General features: G+C 43.8%; 1 protein-coding gene across 1 annotated transcript in view; it reads right to left on the bottom strand.

Moving 5' to 3' along the window:
* Nucleotides 1–13,692, bottom strand: part of MIB1 (MIB E3 ubiquitin protein ligase 1) — a 1,882,202-nt gene that overhangs the window by 1,586,579 nt on the left and 281,931 nt on the right. The window contains exon 5 of the mRNA XM_044065767.1: nt 7,723–7,789. Within this exon, the coding sequence (XP_043921702.1) occupies nt 7,723–7,789 (67 nt within the window). The remainder of the gene's footprint in view (nt 1–7,722; nt 7,790–13,692) is intronic.

Genomic DNA, 13,692 nt, shown 5'->3' on the forward strand with positions numbered 1-13,692 from the left:
ATAACAGCTTTGGATAAAGGTGTTGGCTGGTTGTTTAGGTAATTTGCCATGCAGCCAGGTTTAAAGTCTTGAGTTGGCTGTGTAGAATCCGATTGTCTCGCTGGGTGAGCAGGTAAGGAATTTGTGGTAAAATCCATGGTGGGCTGTGGGCCATGTTCCTTAGAATTGGATACCAATGCTGGCGTGGCCAGTCTGGTGCAATGAGTATCAGCTGTGGTCTCTCTAATCTGACTTTCAGCAGTACCTTTGCTAGGAGAGGCAGTGGAGGAAAGACATACACTGTTAATGTTTTCCAACTGAATGAAAGGGCGCCCACTTTCCAAGCTTGTGGATGGAATGTCCTTGTGCAAAATTTTTGAAGTTGGTAGTTTTGGGGGCTTGCAAACAGATCTATGTCTGGGCGTCCCCATTTTTGAGTTATCATTGCAAATACGTGTGGATCCATGATATTTCTTCTTAGGTCGTCTGCCAATGTGTTTTTCTTTCCTGGCAGGAACTGTGCTTGTAATTGAACCTGGTAAGACAGTGCAGTGTTCCACAAGCTCATTGCTTGCCTGCATAGAGGGTAGGAATGTGTGCCCCCTTGCTTGTTTATGTACCACATTACTGTGGTATTGTCTGTCTTTATTATTAATTGTCCTGGGTGTAAGTGGTCCTTGAATGCTGTTAGGGCATTCTGTACTGCTAGCATTTCTTTTTGATTGATATGCAGATGCCTCTGATCTGTAGTCCATTTGCCCTGAATGCACTGTCATGCCATGTGTGCTCCCCAGGCATAGTCCAATGCATCTGTTGTCATAGTTTGCCTGGCTGTGGGTAAGGTGAAAGGCTGACCCTTGTTGAGGTGACATGCCTATGCCCACCATAGAAACTCCTGTTGAAGGCAGGGAATGAGTGGTATCATTGCTTCCAAGCTGTGGCTGTGCTGAGTCCATACGCTTTTCAGGTACCATTGTAATTTCCTCATATACAGTTTTGCAAATGGTATTAGTAGTATGCAAGATGCCATGAATCCCAAGGCCTGCAGAATTTTTCTTGCAGGGAGTTGGGTCTTTGTTGCCATTATTTTGAAATATTGAGTCAGCTGTTGTTGCTTGTCTGGCGTGAGATAAGCCATCTGGGCCAATGTATTCAAGCTGGCACCCAGGAATATTATGTTTTGTGAGGGCACTAGTTTTGATTTCTTTTCGTTTACTGTGTACCCTAGGCAACTTAGAAGGTGTTTGACAAATGCCAGATGCTTTAAAAGAATGTCCCTGCTTTCTGCTTGAATAAGGCAGTCGTCCAGTTATGGGTATATTTGAATTCCTCTTTGTCTGCAGTATGCAATTACTGGTGCCAGGCATTTTGTGAAGACCCTGGGCGCAGTAGATAAGCCAAAGGGCAGTGCAGAGAATTGATAATGCGTTGAACCTGCAATGAAGCGGAGGTATCTTCTGCAATTTTGTCTGATAGGGACATGCAGGTATGCCTCCTTGAGGTCTAACGTTACTAGCCAAGCATTCTTGCCCAGCATGGGAAGAAGCTGCTGTAGTGTTAGCATCTTGAATTTTGGTACTTGCAGATAGGTGTTCAGAATTGAAAGATCCAGAATGGGTCTCCATGCTTTGTCCTTTCTTGGGACTAGAAAGAGTCTTGAGTAAAATCCTTGTCCTTGCTCCTGTGTAGGTACCTGTTGAATGGCTCTCATGTCCATGAGAGCTGTAATTTGTTTTTGTGCCTCTGCCCATTGATTTGGTGGCAGGTTTGGCATTCCTTTTATCCTTGGTAAGGTATGAAAGTGGAATCTGTATCCTTGAGAGACAATGTTTAGGACCCATTTGTCTTTTGTGATGATGTGCCAGTTGTCTGCAAAAAATGCTAATTTTCCTCCCAAGGGAGCTGCCAGGAGAGATTTGCTTGGTAGTTTGAGGATTGAGTCATTGTGTTTGTCTTCTGCTAGCTTGGGGCCTGTCTTCTCCTACTTTCTGGGTAGCAGTACCCCATTGGCGAGGTCTGTAAGGGCCTTGTGATTGACCTCTGCCCCTTGGGCGTCTGTATTTGCCCCTCTGTGATCTGTCAGAAGCTGGAAAGGACCAGTTTTTTGTTGGCCAATTTCTGCTGAAACGAGGGGGTTGTACCTGCAAAACATCTTTGACCGTCTGCATAGACTTTGCCTTACCCTCCATTTTCTTTAAAACCTCTTCTGCTTTGACACCAAATAATACATCCTGCTGTAAAGGTGCATCCAATAATTTTGCTTTAACATGATCAGGACGGGTTTGTTCTTTTAACCAAGCATGTCTACGTATGACAGAGCCAGTAACAGCTGCTCTACAGGAAGCTTCCAATGAATCAAATCCACATTGTAAAGTATGTTTGCCCACCTGTTCAGCTGCATGCAACAGATCCTGCATTTCCTTGAATTCAGACTGTTCAGAATGTGTGCTCATTTTTGTTTTAATTGAGGCATTAGAAATTGCTGATATTTAAGCATGTGAAACTGACAATTTAAAGCTCTCATAGCCAGAGTTGCTGAGGTGTATATTTTCTTTCCCCATCTATCTAGGGCTCTGGAATCCCTTTCAGAGGACACAGGATTTTTAGCCATAGAAACTTTAGCTCCCTTAGGACCCTGGGAAATTGTTTCTGGGTCAGCCACAGGGCTTTTATAAAGGAATTTGTATGAGTCAGGTACTCTGTAGTATCTGTCTGGTTTGGCTGGAGCAGGAGGTAGAGAGTCTGGATTTAGACTAGACTACAAGTAAACATCATCCACAATTTCTAAAACTGGAGGGAGAGCAAGAGGTCTGTGCTGGGGTAGTAAAAGGAACTCTCGGAGCCTTTTCTTAGAATCAGAGTAGTCCTGGCCTTCCCAGTGGAAATGTTCCCCCATGGTATGTAAAGTTTCCCCAAAGGAGTAGTCTTCAGGAGGAGATGCTGAGGGAATAGAGTCTTCAGCATCAGAGTCTTCATAAGGTGGAAAAGTGTAATCCTGTTCCTCAGAAGAATCTGAGGAAACTGAAACCTGGTCAGAGGAAGCATAATCCTCCTCTTGTCTTGTTTTTTTATCAGGAGGGGGATGGGAACCCCTGATTAGGGTAATCAAATCTTCAGCCATCTTAAGCATCTGTTTCTTAGGCATGGGGCCTTGAACTGTAGACTGATGTACAGTCTTCTTTGGCTTTAAAGGAGTTTTAAGCTTAGCATAAGATTTAATGGTGAGTGTAGTCGGTCTGAAGACACCTTCTGCAACCGAGGGTGTTTCCACTGCACCGGGGTCTACTTCTGCTCTGGTGTCAGAAGGGCCTAATGAAGATGGTTGCGTTGGCCTAGTAGACTCCGCTTGAGAATCCGCAGCTGTCTGGGGTTCCGGTTCTGCGGTTGTCAGAGGCTGCGTAGGTGCCTCACTGAAAACTGGAGAACCGGCGACAGGCCCAGCAGAGGCCTCGGAGCCTGGCTTGTTCCTAGGCTACCTGTCCTTCCTAGGCTACCTGTCCTGATCCTTGCGTTTTTTATGCATGCTGGTTGTCGGATGCTCCGACGGCATGATATAATTAAATTTCCTACCAAAATAGTGTCGTGCGAAATCAAAACGGCGTTTGATAGTTCGTTTATTAAACCTAGCACAAAACCAACAACCTATGACGTCGTGGTCTAGGCCTAGGCAAGGAATACAATAGGAATGGAAGTCCTTATGTGGTATTTGCTTCCCACAAGAAATGCAATTGTTAACTTTTCTGACATCGGACCGAGGCAAGAAAAGGTTCCCCAACGGGGTACTTAGCTTTATTGAAGACTTCGGACTGAAATTCGAATCGAAAATCTCAGGTGTCGGCCGACCGGCACTTGCGAACTGCTTCTGCTTCGGGCACCGCGCGGCAAGAAAGACTGAAGAAAATGGCGTTGGATGCCTCTTATATATCCCTGGCGCACTGACGTCAGGGAAGAAGTGACAGCAACCGACGCCGGACCAAGACTTTGGAATTCAGGCCGACTGCGGGACCGCCTGACGGCAGGATAACCCAAGTGTGATGACTGCAGCAGGGTAACACAATGAACATCTGGCAATTTAAAGCCCTTATGGCAAGAGTAGCAGAGATGTATACCTTCTTCCCCCATCTGTCTAAAGCCCTAGAATCCCTGTCCTAATGGGTTAGGGTTTTTGACAGTAGTAGCCTTAATGCCTTTAGGACCCTGGGAAATGGTCTCTGGATTCACAGTAGGATTCTTAAATATAAATTTGTGAGTCAGGTACTCTGTAGTACCCGTCAGGTTTTCTATGAGCTGGTGGCAAAGTATCAGGGTTAAGACTGGATTCCAGGAAGACATCTACAATTTCCAGTACAGAAGGGATAGCTAGAGGCCTGTGTTGAGGCAGGTTTAAAAATTCTCTGAGTCTCTTTTTGGACTGTGGATAGTCCTGGCACTCCCAACGGAAATGCTCTTTGAGGGTATGCAGGGTTTCACCAAAAGAAAAATCCTCTGGTGGGGAGGTAGAGGGAATGGAATCCTCTGCATCAGAATCCTCATAGGCAGATAAAGGTATGTCCTGGTAATCTGAGGGGTCAGAGTCATCGGACTCATGATCTGAAGAATCAGAAGGAAAATCAATTCTTTGTCATTTTGAGGGGGAAAGCTGGCTTCCCCTAATTAAAGTAATAAGGTTTTCAGCCATTCTAAGCATTTGTTTCTGTGGCATGGCAGCTTGAGAATGCGCTTTGGTTGTCGGTTTCCTAGTCATAGTGTGAACTCTGGGCCTGAGAAATTCGGTAGTTTTAGTCTGAAATGAAGGAGTTTAATACGAACATCGGAAGGTCTGAATACACTCTTAGAAGCCGGTGCCTGCACAGCGGCTCCAGACCCATCCAAGGTAGACATATCCGCAGGTTCCATACTCGAAGAAGCATCTCGCAGCATACCGGACTCCAAATGGGACTCAGTAGAGGCCTGAGAATCTGTAGAAGCGGGTATCAGGGACTGCAAAAGTGCCTCATTGAGTACCGGCAGACTGGCGACAAGCTTAACGGAGGCATCGTTGGCAGTTTTGGACCTATGCAGTCTGTCTCTGTCTTTATCCATACATTTCTTTTGGAAGATCGGTAGTCAGATGGCTTATCGAAGCCATTTCAGAATATGGAGAACGAGAGCAAAAGAATTTAGCAACAAAGATAACCCGACGATGAATAGTTCGACGTTGAATAGTGCACAAAACGCGAGGAACGTCGTGGTCTGGGCCTAAACAGGTGACGCATTAAGAATGAAAATCTCTGCGAGGTATTTGCTTTCCACAGGCAAGACAATTATTAATTTTTTTCTGACATTGGTTACAGCAAGAAAAAAGGATCCCCAACGGAGTACTTAGCTTTAGAAGACTTCAGGTCTGAAACTCGAATAACAAAAATTTCAGGTAGCGGCCGACCGGCACTTGCAAACTGCTTCTGCTTCGGGCTCCGCTCGGCAAGAAAAGCTGATGTAACGACATCGGCTGCATGTTTTATACCCCTACGAAAAAAGCTTTTAAGGTTCCCAAAGAACAACACAGACTAGAGGCAAAATAAAATAAATGAATACATTTATAAAGCGCTTTTCGTTGGGTACATTGACCCGACTTCTTCAGACAACATAAAATAGTTTACACAACATTTAAATACATTCAAAAAATCATGTGTTACCATAATTTACATATTAAATTGTATTAAAACAACTTCCCTATTTTAATTGTTACATTGTTTAAGAAATTATTTAAGAAAGACAACCTCACTTTTTGTGTTTCTACATTCAATTACCATTTACTATAAAAACTACTAGTTTTAAATGTATTCAACTTGCCTTAAAAATGTGTGTATGTAAGTCTATATACATCATAAATACTTATTTTTCACTTTAAAACCTTGTTTATATTACTACCTTTAATTTTTATATACATTAAAAACACTTAGTCGCTATGATGCATACTTCTTGAGCATAAAAACAGGATACTTTTATCTATTCAGATTCCTAAGTTTTAAATAGGGTAAAATGGTGCAGGTCTGTCTTAGCTCAATGTGATTTCTGTCCAGCATTTTATATAGGAAAAACTGATAAAAAAGTTGAAGGAAAGAATATACGAACATCTCTATAGTATCAGGAAGAATAAGACAGAAAATGCTTTAGCGAGGCACACTGAACAACAACCAGCTCATAGATTTATATTTAGGGTCATAGATCAATTACCCAAGGATTAAGAGAAGGCCCTAATACCTACTTATTAGCACAATTAAAGTTGTTGTGGCACCTTAGATTAGATGCTCACCATCCCCCAGGGCTTAATGAGACCTGCACCATTTTACCCTATTTAAAACTTAGGAATCTGAATAGATAAAAGTATCCTATTTTTATGCTTAAGAAGTACGCATCATAGCGACCAAGTGTTTGTAATGTATATAAAAATTAAAGGTAGTAATATAAACAAGGTTTTAAAGTGAAAATAAGTATTTATGATGTATATTGACATACATACACACATTTTTAAGGTAACTTGAATAAATTAAAAGCTAGTAGTTTTTATAGTAAATGGTATTTGAATGTAGAAACAAGAGAAGTGAGGTTGTCTTTCTTAAATAATTTCTTAAACAATTTAACAATTAAAATAGGGAATTTGTTTTAATACAACGTAATATGTAAATTATGGTGTCACATGATTTTCTGAATGTATTTAAATGTTGTGTAAACTATTTTATGTTGTCTGAGGAAGTCGGGTCAATGTACCCGACGAAAAGCGCTTTATAAATTTATTCATTTATTTTATTTTGCCTCTAGTCCATGTTGTTCTTTAGGAACTTTAAAGGCTTTTTTCGTAGTGTGAACTGTTGTTTTTACTTGTGCATGTTTTATACCCCTGACTACCTGCTGTCATGGAAGAAGCGACAGCAATCGAGGCAGAAATCCCAAGACTCTGGTATTTGGGCCAACTGAGGGCTACCTGCAGGCAGATAACCCAAGTGTGATGACTGCAACAGTGAAACACGAAGAACATCCAGGTGGTCTTACGTCTGCTAGAGAACCACGTTCCAAATCTCCTACTCTAGACAGGGAAGAGCACCAGGGTAAGGGAATTCTAATACACTATCACCCTTACTTTTTAGACATTATCTCAGTCAGACAGAGCAAGATAAAGAAATACAGAACTGACTAATGCAATAAATAAAGTCCAGTCAAATGTCTTTGACACATCAGTAGTAGTGCGAAACATGTACGTAGTTTGAAATAAAGTATCAACAGTGAGAACCGAATAGTGATCACTACATTACTGCATTCAATGAAATGTTCAGCAACAGCCAGTGTTCCTAGTAAGTTGACCAATATTTAACTGAAGAAAAAGTCAGACAGTCTATAAATTATATTTTATACACTTCTGAAACTTTATTACTGGGTGGTAGTGGAGTGAGTGATTATATGCACTGTTAATTTCTGCAAATTCCCTGTTTGCAAGTGGCATGCAGACTATTGATTCTTAAATGAATTTGTCCATCTCACAAGTATTCTTCATTCTACTATAGGTTACTCTAGCAAAGGGAATACTGCTATCTGTTCTGTTGAGCATTTTAATTAATTTCACTAAATAAATGCATATAGTGTCAACACTTTTTCTTTCATATCTGCCTTCTCTGCTTAAAATGACAGTGTACCAACACAAAGATATAGAGGAAACCTATAAAGTAATGCATCATTTATTTATTTGTTTAAGTCTTTATTACTTACCAAGTACTGGGCAATGATCTCTGTAAAATGATCCACCTTTTGCATCTTGAACGCATTTCAAATCGGACTAGATAAAGACAGAATGTGAAAAAAAAAATTAACTCTCAGAACAGGTGCACCATCTTACACAGCACAGGGTAGCACTATCAAAACAAACAAAAATAAGAGTTGCTATTACTTCTGACCAATCTAACTATAAATTAGCTAGAAATACAAAGAACACAAGTAGTCCACTTCAACTATTAATGTGGCAAAGGTGACCTGGGTAACTGCATACTTGCATTCAGACCACTATAAATGCTTACAATAGGGCCACATACATCATAATGTCAGGTTCGCATTACTGATTCCTAGATCTTACCAGACCTCCTGAATGTCCAAATATCCATAAAAATTCTTCAGATTCACCATTTACTTGATGTTACTTATAGTGTTACCAGTCAATTCAGTAAAAATCTACCTGGAATTTGAGTCAGAAGCATATTCATTCGGTAACATCTCTAAGTAGTATGTACCTACTATACTTAAGGATGAAAGTTTTTTGTAGTTGGTAATTCTTGAGAAAAATCACAAGTGGTAAATTTTAAATCAAAACAAAAGGGTAGAGCTATGGGAAAGCCAAGCTCAATGGTTAAGAAAGCTGACTTCTACGTGCCAAATGAGGTCTTACGCCTGGGATCACATTTCTGGCAAGAAGGATTAAGGTATGAAATGACAACAAAAAGGCCATAACACTGATGTCGACAGTGGACAAATTTCAGAAGCAACCCTTGGAAACAGCCACTACCAAGGATACTGGCCTCTAATAGCATCATTTTCCAAAGAGAGATTCAATACTAGAAGCAAATTGCAATGCAACTGATAATCCACAGAGATTCACCACTGCAAGCTCCTTCTTACATAATGCAAACAAAAAAGAAGTTATGTACTTACTATAATGTTCCATGTTTGTAGTCCATCTTGTCCTTCATTCTTACATATGGGTTCAGAGCCAATCCTCGGCTCCAAATCGGCCTATTACAAAGCTCAAAGTCTTCTAGTTGGCTCGTGGCTAGGTAGGTATCCCATAATGCTCCAATACAATCCCCAGATCTTGTTTGCTGCTAAACTACAGAAAGAGAACTAAGCTATCCAGAAAGAACAATAATAAAAGGTCTCCACCTTATTATGGAAAAAGTATCCTGTCTCCAGATCCTTAGTGGACAGGGGTAGGTGGGTGGGTTCATAAGAATGAAGGGCAAGATGGACTACAAACATGGAACTGGTGAGTACATAAACTGCTTTATGCTCTGTAGTCCTATCTCGCCCTTCATTCTTGCATATGGGACAGCGTCCCTAGCACCTTATTCTTGGTTGGCTCTCGGAAAAATACTCCTGAGTACCGTGGAACCAAAGGAGGCTCTACCCCTAGAGGTCAGGTCCAATTTGCAATGAGTAATAAAGGTATGAGGAATAGCCCAGGTTGCTACTGCACAAATATTGTCAACTGGAACTCTGGCTTGGAAGGCTGCAGATGAAGACTGGGATCGTGTTGAATGAGCCTTAATCTTGAACTGTAAAGGCTTTCCATTGGAAGAATAAATGAAGGAAATACAGCTCGAAATCCAATTTGAAAGGGTCACTTTGGAGACTGGGAGACCTAGTCTGGAGTCGGAGAATGATACAAACAATTGGTGTGACTTCCTGAGTTCCTTAGTCCTATGAAGATAGAACCGTAATTGTCTGTGAATATCCAACTGATGAAATTTGTATTCTGCTGCGTTGGAATGTTAGGGAAAAACACCGGCAGCTCTATAGATTGGTTCAAGTTATTATGAGAGCAAACTTTAAGGATAAAGGATGATTTGTGCGAAGAGAGACTATCTTTGTGGAAAATCAAGTAAGGGGGCTTGCAACTCTGATACTCGTCTAGAAGATGTGATGGCTACTAGAAACAACGTCTTCAGGTTCAAAGGGTGGAGAAGTTATTTTGGACAGAATGAAGTTTAGACCCCAGGAAGCTACCGGTTCCTGAAAAGGAAGTCTCAGCAAAGTAGCACCATTAAGGAAAGTTTTACACAATCTGTGTGACATCAGGTTAGACTCATGCTGACCCAAACGAAAATTAGATATCACTGCCAACTGAACCCTAACTGTGGCAGCAGCAGATCCCTGGTGGAAAAGTTCAGACAAAAAATTCTAAAACCACTGGGATGGATGCAGTGTAAGGGTCAACATTCCTTTCTTCAGCCCAGACAAAAAAACCTTCTCCATTTGCTAGTGTATAACTTTCTAGTGGAAGGTTTATGTGAAGATGTGAGAATGTGGGTCACAGCAGGTGAAAGATCATGAAGCCTGACTAGGGATGGAATTGGAGCAGCCACGCTGTCAAGTTGAGGGTGTGGAGGCTGGGGTGAAGACAGCCTGACGTATGTCAAGAGGTCAGACACTGGATTCAGAGTCCATGGGTCGTCTAGTAGATGAGGCCTGAGAAAGAATCAATTTGCTTCCCAACAGCTTTGCCTTCTGAATCACCTTGGATATGAGAGGAAAGGCATAAAGGAGACCTAGAGGCTAATCGTGAACAAGTGAGTCTCTCGGTGACTCCCGGGGGGGGGGGGGTAGGTAGCTGCTGCATTTGGAGTTGGTCAGAGTGGCGAAAAGATTGCAGCAAGGCTGTCCCATTTGCGGAAAATCTGTTCCACTATTTCCTGCTTCAGAGACCACTCATGAAGCATCAAGATTGCCCGGCTGAGTTTGTCGGCTATCACGTTGGTTGTCCCTGGGATGTGTGTTGCCACTAGAAAGCGCTGGGAACATATTGCCCACTTCCAAACACGAATAGCCTCCCGACAAAGGGGGTAAGATCTGGTTCAACCTTGCTTGTTGAGATACCATACCACAAACATGTTGTTTGATTGGATTGCTATCGTCCCAAGAGGAAGAAGGTAGTGAATTGCTTGCAACGCTAGAAGCACCACCCTCATCTCTAGGACATTGATATGCAGGGTGAGCCTCGTGATCTTGCCATGTGCCTTGGAGAGTCCCGCCTAAATAATGCCCCCTACCCTATCTGTGAGGCATCCATGGTCAACAGTAGAAACGGGTTGGCGAGGAAGGAATGGAGTGCCTGTCGTTAGTTGGTCTGGTAGGATCAACCAACGGAGGTCCTTTTTGCAAGACTCTGTTAAGATGATGTGGTGGGATAGAGGCAGTTGCTGAAAGGACCACTGGGACGATAGAAGCCATTGAAGAATTCGCATATGTAATCTGGCCAGAGGGACTAGCAGTATGGTGGAGGCCATGGTCCCTAAGAGTTTCAGCATGGTCTTTGCTTTGACTTTTTGAAGAGGAAGTAAACAGAGAACTTGTATGAGGTTCTGTGCCCTTTCTGCAGGAAGACGAGCTAACATGGCGACTGTATCTATTTCTGCACCTATAAAAGTCATAAACTGAGAGGGCGATAAGGCAGACTTTTCCCATCTTACAGTAATCCCCAACTGGGCACAAAGTTGGATCGTGGAGACTCTGGTTTGAAGAAGTAGATGCATGGTGGGGGTGGTCAGGAGCCAGTCGTCCAGGTATGGAAACACTTGGAATCCTAGACATCTCGGGTGAGCTGCCACTACTGCCATACATTTGGTGAACACCCTGGGGGCTGTGGTGAGACCAAAGGGCAGAGCACAAAACTGGTAGTGACTGGTTCCCAGCCGGAAGCGCAAGTGGCTCCTCGACGCTCTGTCCATTTTTATATGGTAGTATGCATCTTGGAGGTCTACTGAGCACATGCAATGTCTTTCCCTAACAGAGGGAGTATAGACTGCAGTGTCACCATCCGGAACTTGTCCTTCTTTACAGATTTGTTTAGTTTACTGAGGTCCAAGATGTGCCTCCAGTCCCCTGTATGTTTTGGCACTAAAAAGAATTTGGAGTAAGTTCCGAATTCTACCTGGTCTACAAGGATGGTTTGGATGACTCTGTTTGTGAGCAACTTTTTCACCTCTACAGTTGCTTGATCCCTGTGATTGGGTGGAACATCCGGGATCTTCTTGGGAACGTGAGGTGGCAGAGAAAATGGTATGGAGTAACCTCTGGTGATAATTCTTTGTACCCATTTGTCTTGGGTGATGCTTAGCCAGGCTTCTGGATACAAAGAAATGTGATCCCCAACTGGCTACAGAGAAGCACAGCCAGGCCCCACATCAGGGCTGCTGATAGGGACGACCTCAAAACGAATCACAGCCTCCCTGGTTTTGAAGGCCGCCTCTGCCTCTAGGGTGATGTCTACCATTTGCTCCTCCTCCTCTGCCTCTGAAGGAGGAGTCACCCTGTGCATCTGGGAAAAATCTCTGGGACTTCTTGAACCACATCTTACCACCTCTCTGGCCCTTGGGATATGGTCTAGAGGGGATGGTAAAACATACTCCCATGGCAGACAGCGTTTTCCCTTCTTGCTCACACCTAGTGAGTGTGTCTTTTACCTTAGGTCCAAACAACATAGAACCATCAAAGGGGGCATTGGTAAAGGTAGACTTGAACGGCTCCGCAAAATTACACAAGCGCATCCAGGACTGTCTCCTAAGGGAAACTCCTGAACCCGCTGCCCTGCTCGCTCCGCCGGCTGCATAAGAAATCAACTTCATGGAGGAGTTAGCAATGGAATTTAAGGTGGACAACTGAGCAGACACCTTATCAGGGACTCCTTCAGTAGATCTCTTTGAAGCCATATAAAATGTGTTAGATAGTTTAGCGATCTGAGTGTGAATGCCGCTGACGAAAAGATGCACTCCCTGTATCTATCCATCATTTGAGACTCCTTGTTCAGCGGATGGACAGATGAAGTCTCCGGTAGTTCCTTCTTAGTGGCCATCGCCACCACCATGACATCTACAGGCACACCCTTGGATAAGAATTCCTTCTCTTTGGGAGCAGACAAATTTATTGGGTCTCTGGGAACTGGCTCCAGTCTCCCACACCTTCCGACTAACAAGGTCGGAAAGTTCATCAAAAGGTGGAGACATCCAAGAGGCTGAAGGTTGAGACCCCAAAGCCTTCAGGTACACAGACTCCTCATCAGAAGAGGTAACAGTAGGCCAGCTGCCCCTCTGCTTAAGGATCTCCAAGATGTCTACAAAGGAGACATCATCAGAAGACGACTTGGGGGACCCTTCTGACTCCTCGAGGTCATTGTCAGAGGTAAGAGACTCATCCTGGGAATCTACATGCTTCCTCTTGCATGTCCTCTTCCGAGGGGGTCTCGGAAGACTGGGGGGTCACCAACCGGGGGCTCCTCAGGCTGTGGGTCTCTGCTGTCAAGAGAGAGAGTAGGTGCTGAGACGAAGGTCGGTGCCTGAGGGGGAAGAGAGTCAGTACCCTTGAGTGGAGCTGATGAGCGGGACAGCACACTCCTCATCATCTCGAAGGCAGACCTCTCCGGCTCCAAAGACCTCCTCGGCCCAGAAGAGACAGAGGAAGTCATCGGCTCCGAGATAGATGCAGGATCTGAGCTCACCCTAGCCGACACACTGAGAGGGAGACTTGGAACCAAAGAGGTTCGGGTCCAAGAGTCCCTGTCGGGGCCGACGAGTGAACTTTGGCCTCTAGACAGCACGGACGGCACCGCTGGGGGGCTGGAACCAAGGGTTCCACAACCAGTGGTACCAAACACTCCGGCTTCGAAAGCCTGGCAGAGCTCAGAGGAGGAACCACAACAGGGGAAATGGAATCAGGTGGCTCCGGGACCGACTGGGTCGGAGCCAACAGCATTTTTGGCAAGGCAGATGACTTCAGAAGTCTAAGCACTACTCTCTCCACATCTTCCTCAGATAGGCTCCTGGAAGATCTGGAAGACAGTGTAGATGATCTGGACCTCTGCAAGATTGGGGAGACTGGCAAGGGATCTCTGGACCGGTGCCGATGTAGTCTCTCAGTAGTCGGCTCCGAAATGCATGGGGCCTAAACTGAAGTCTCAGTATCAACAACCTCAATCGG

The sequence above is a fragment of the Protopterus annectens genome, chromosome 3.part0 (assembly GCF_019279795.1).
Source record: "Protopterus annectens isolate FY-2018-M chromosome 3.part0, PAN1.0, whole genome shotgun sequence".
In the NCBI taxonomy this organism is placed as follows: domain Eukaryota; kingdom Metazoa; phylum Chordata; order Ceratodontiformes; family Protopteridae; genus Protopterus; species Protopterus annectens.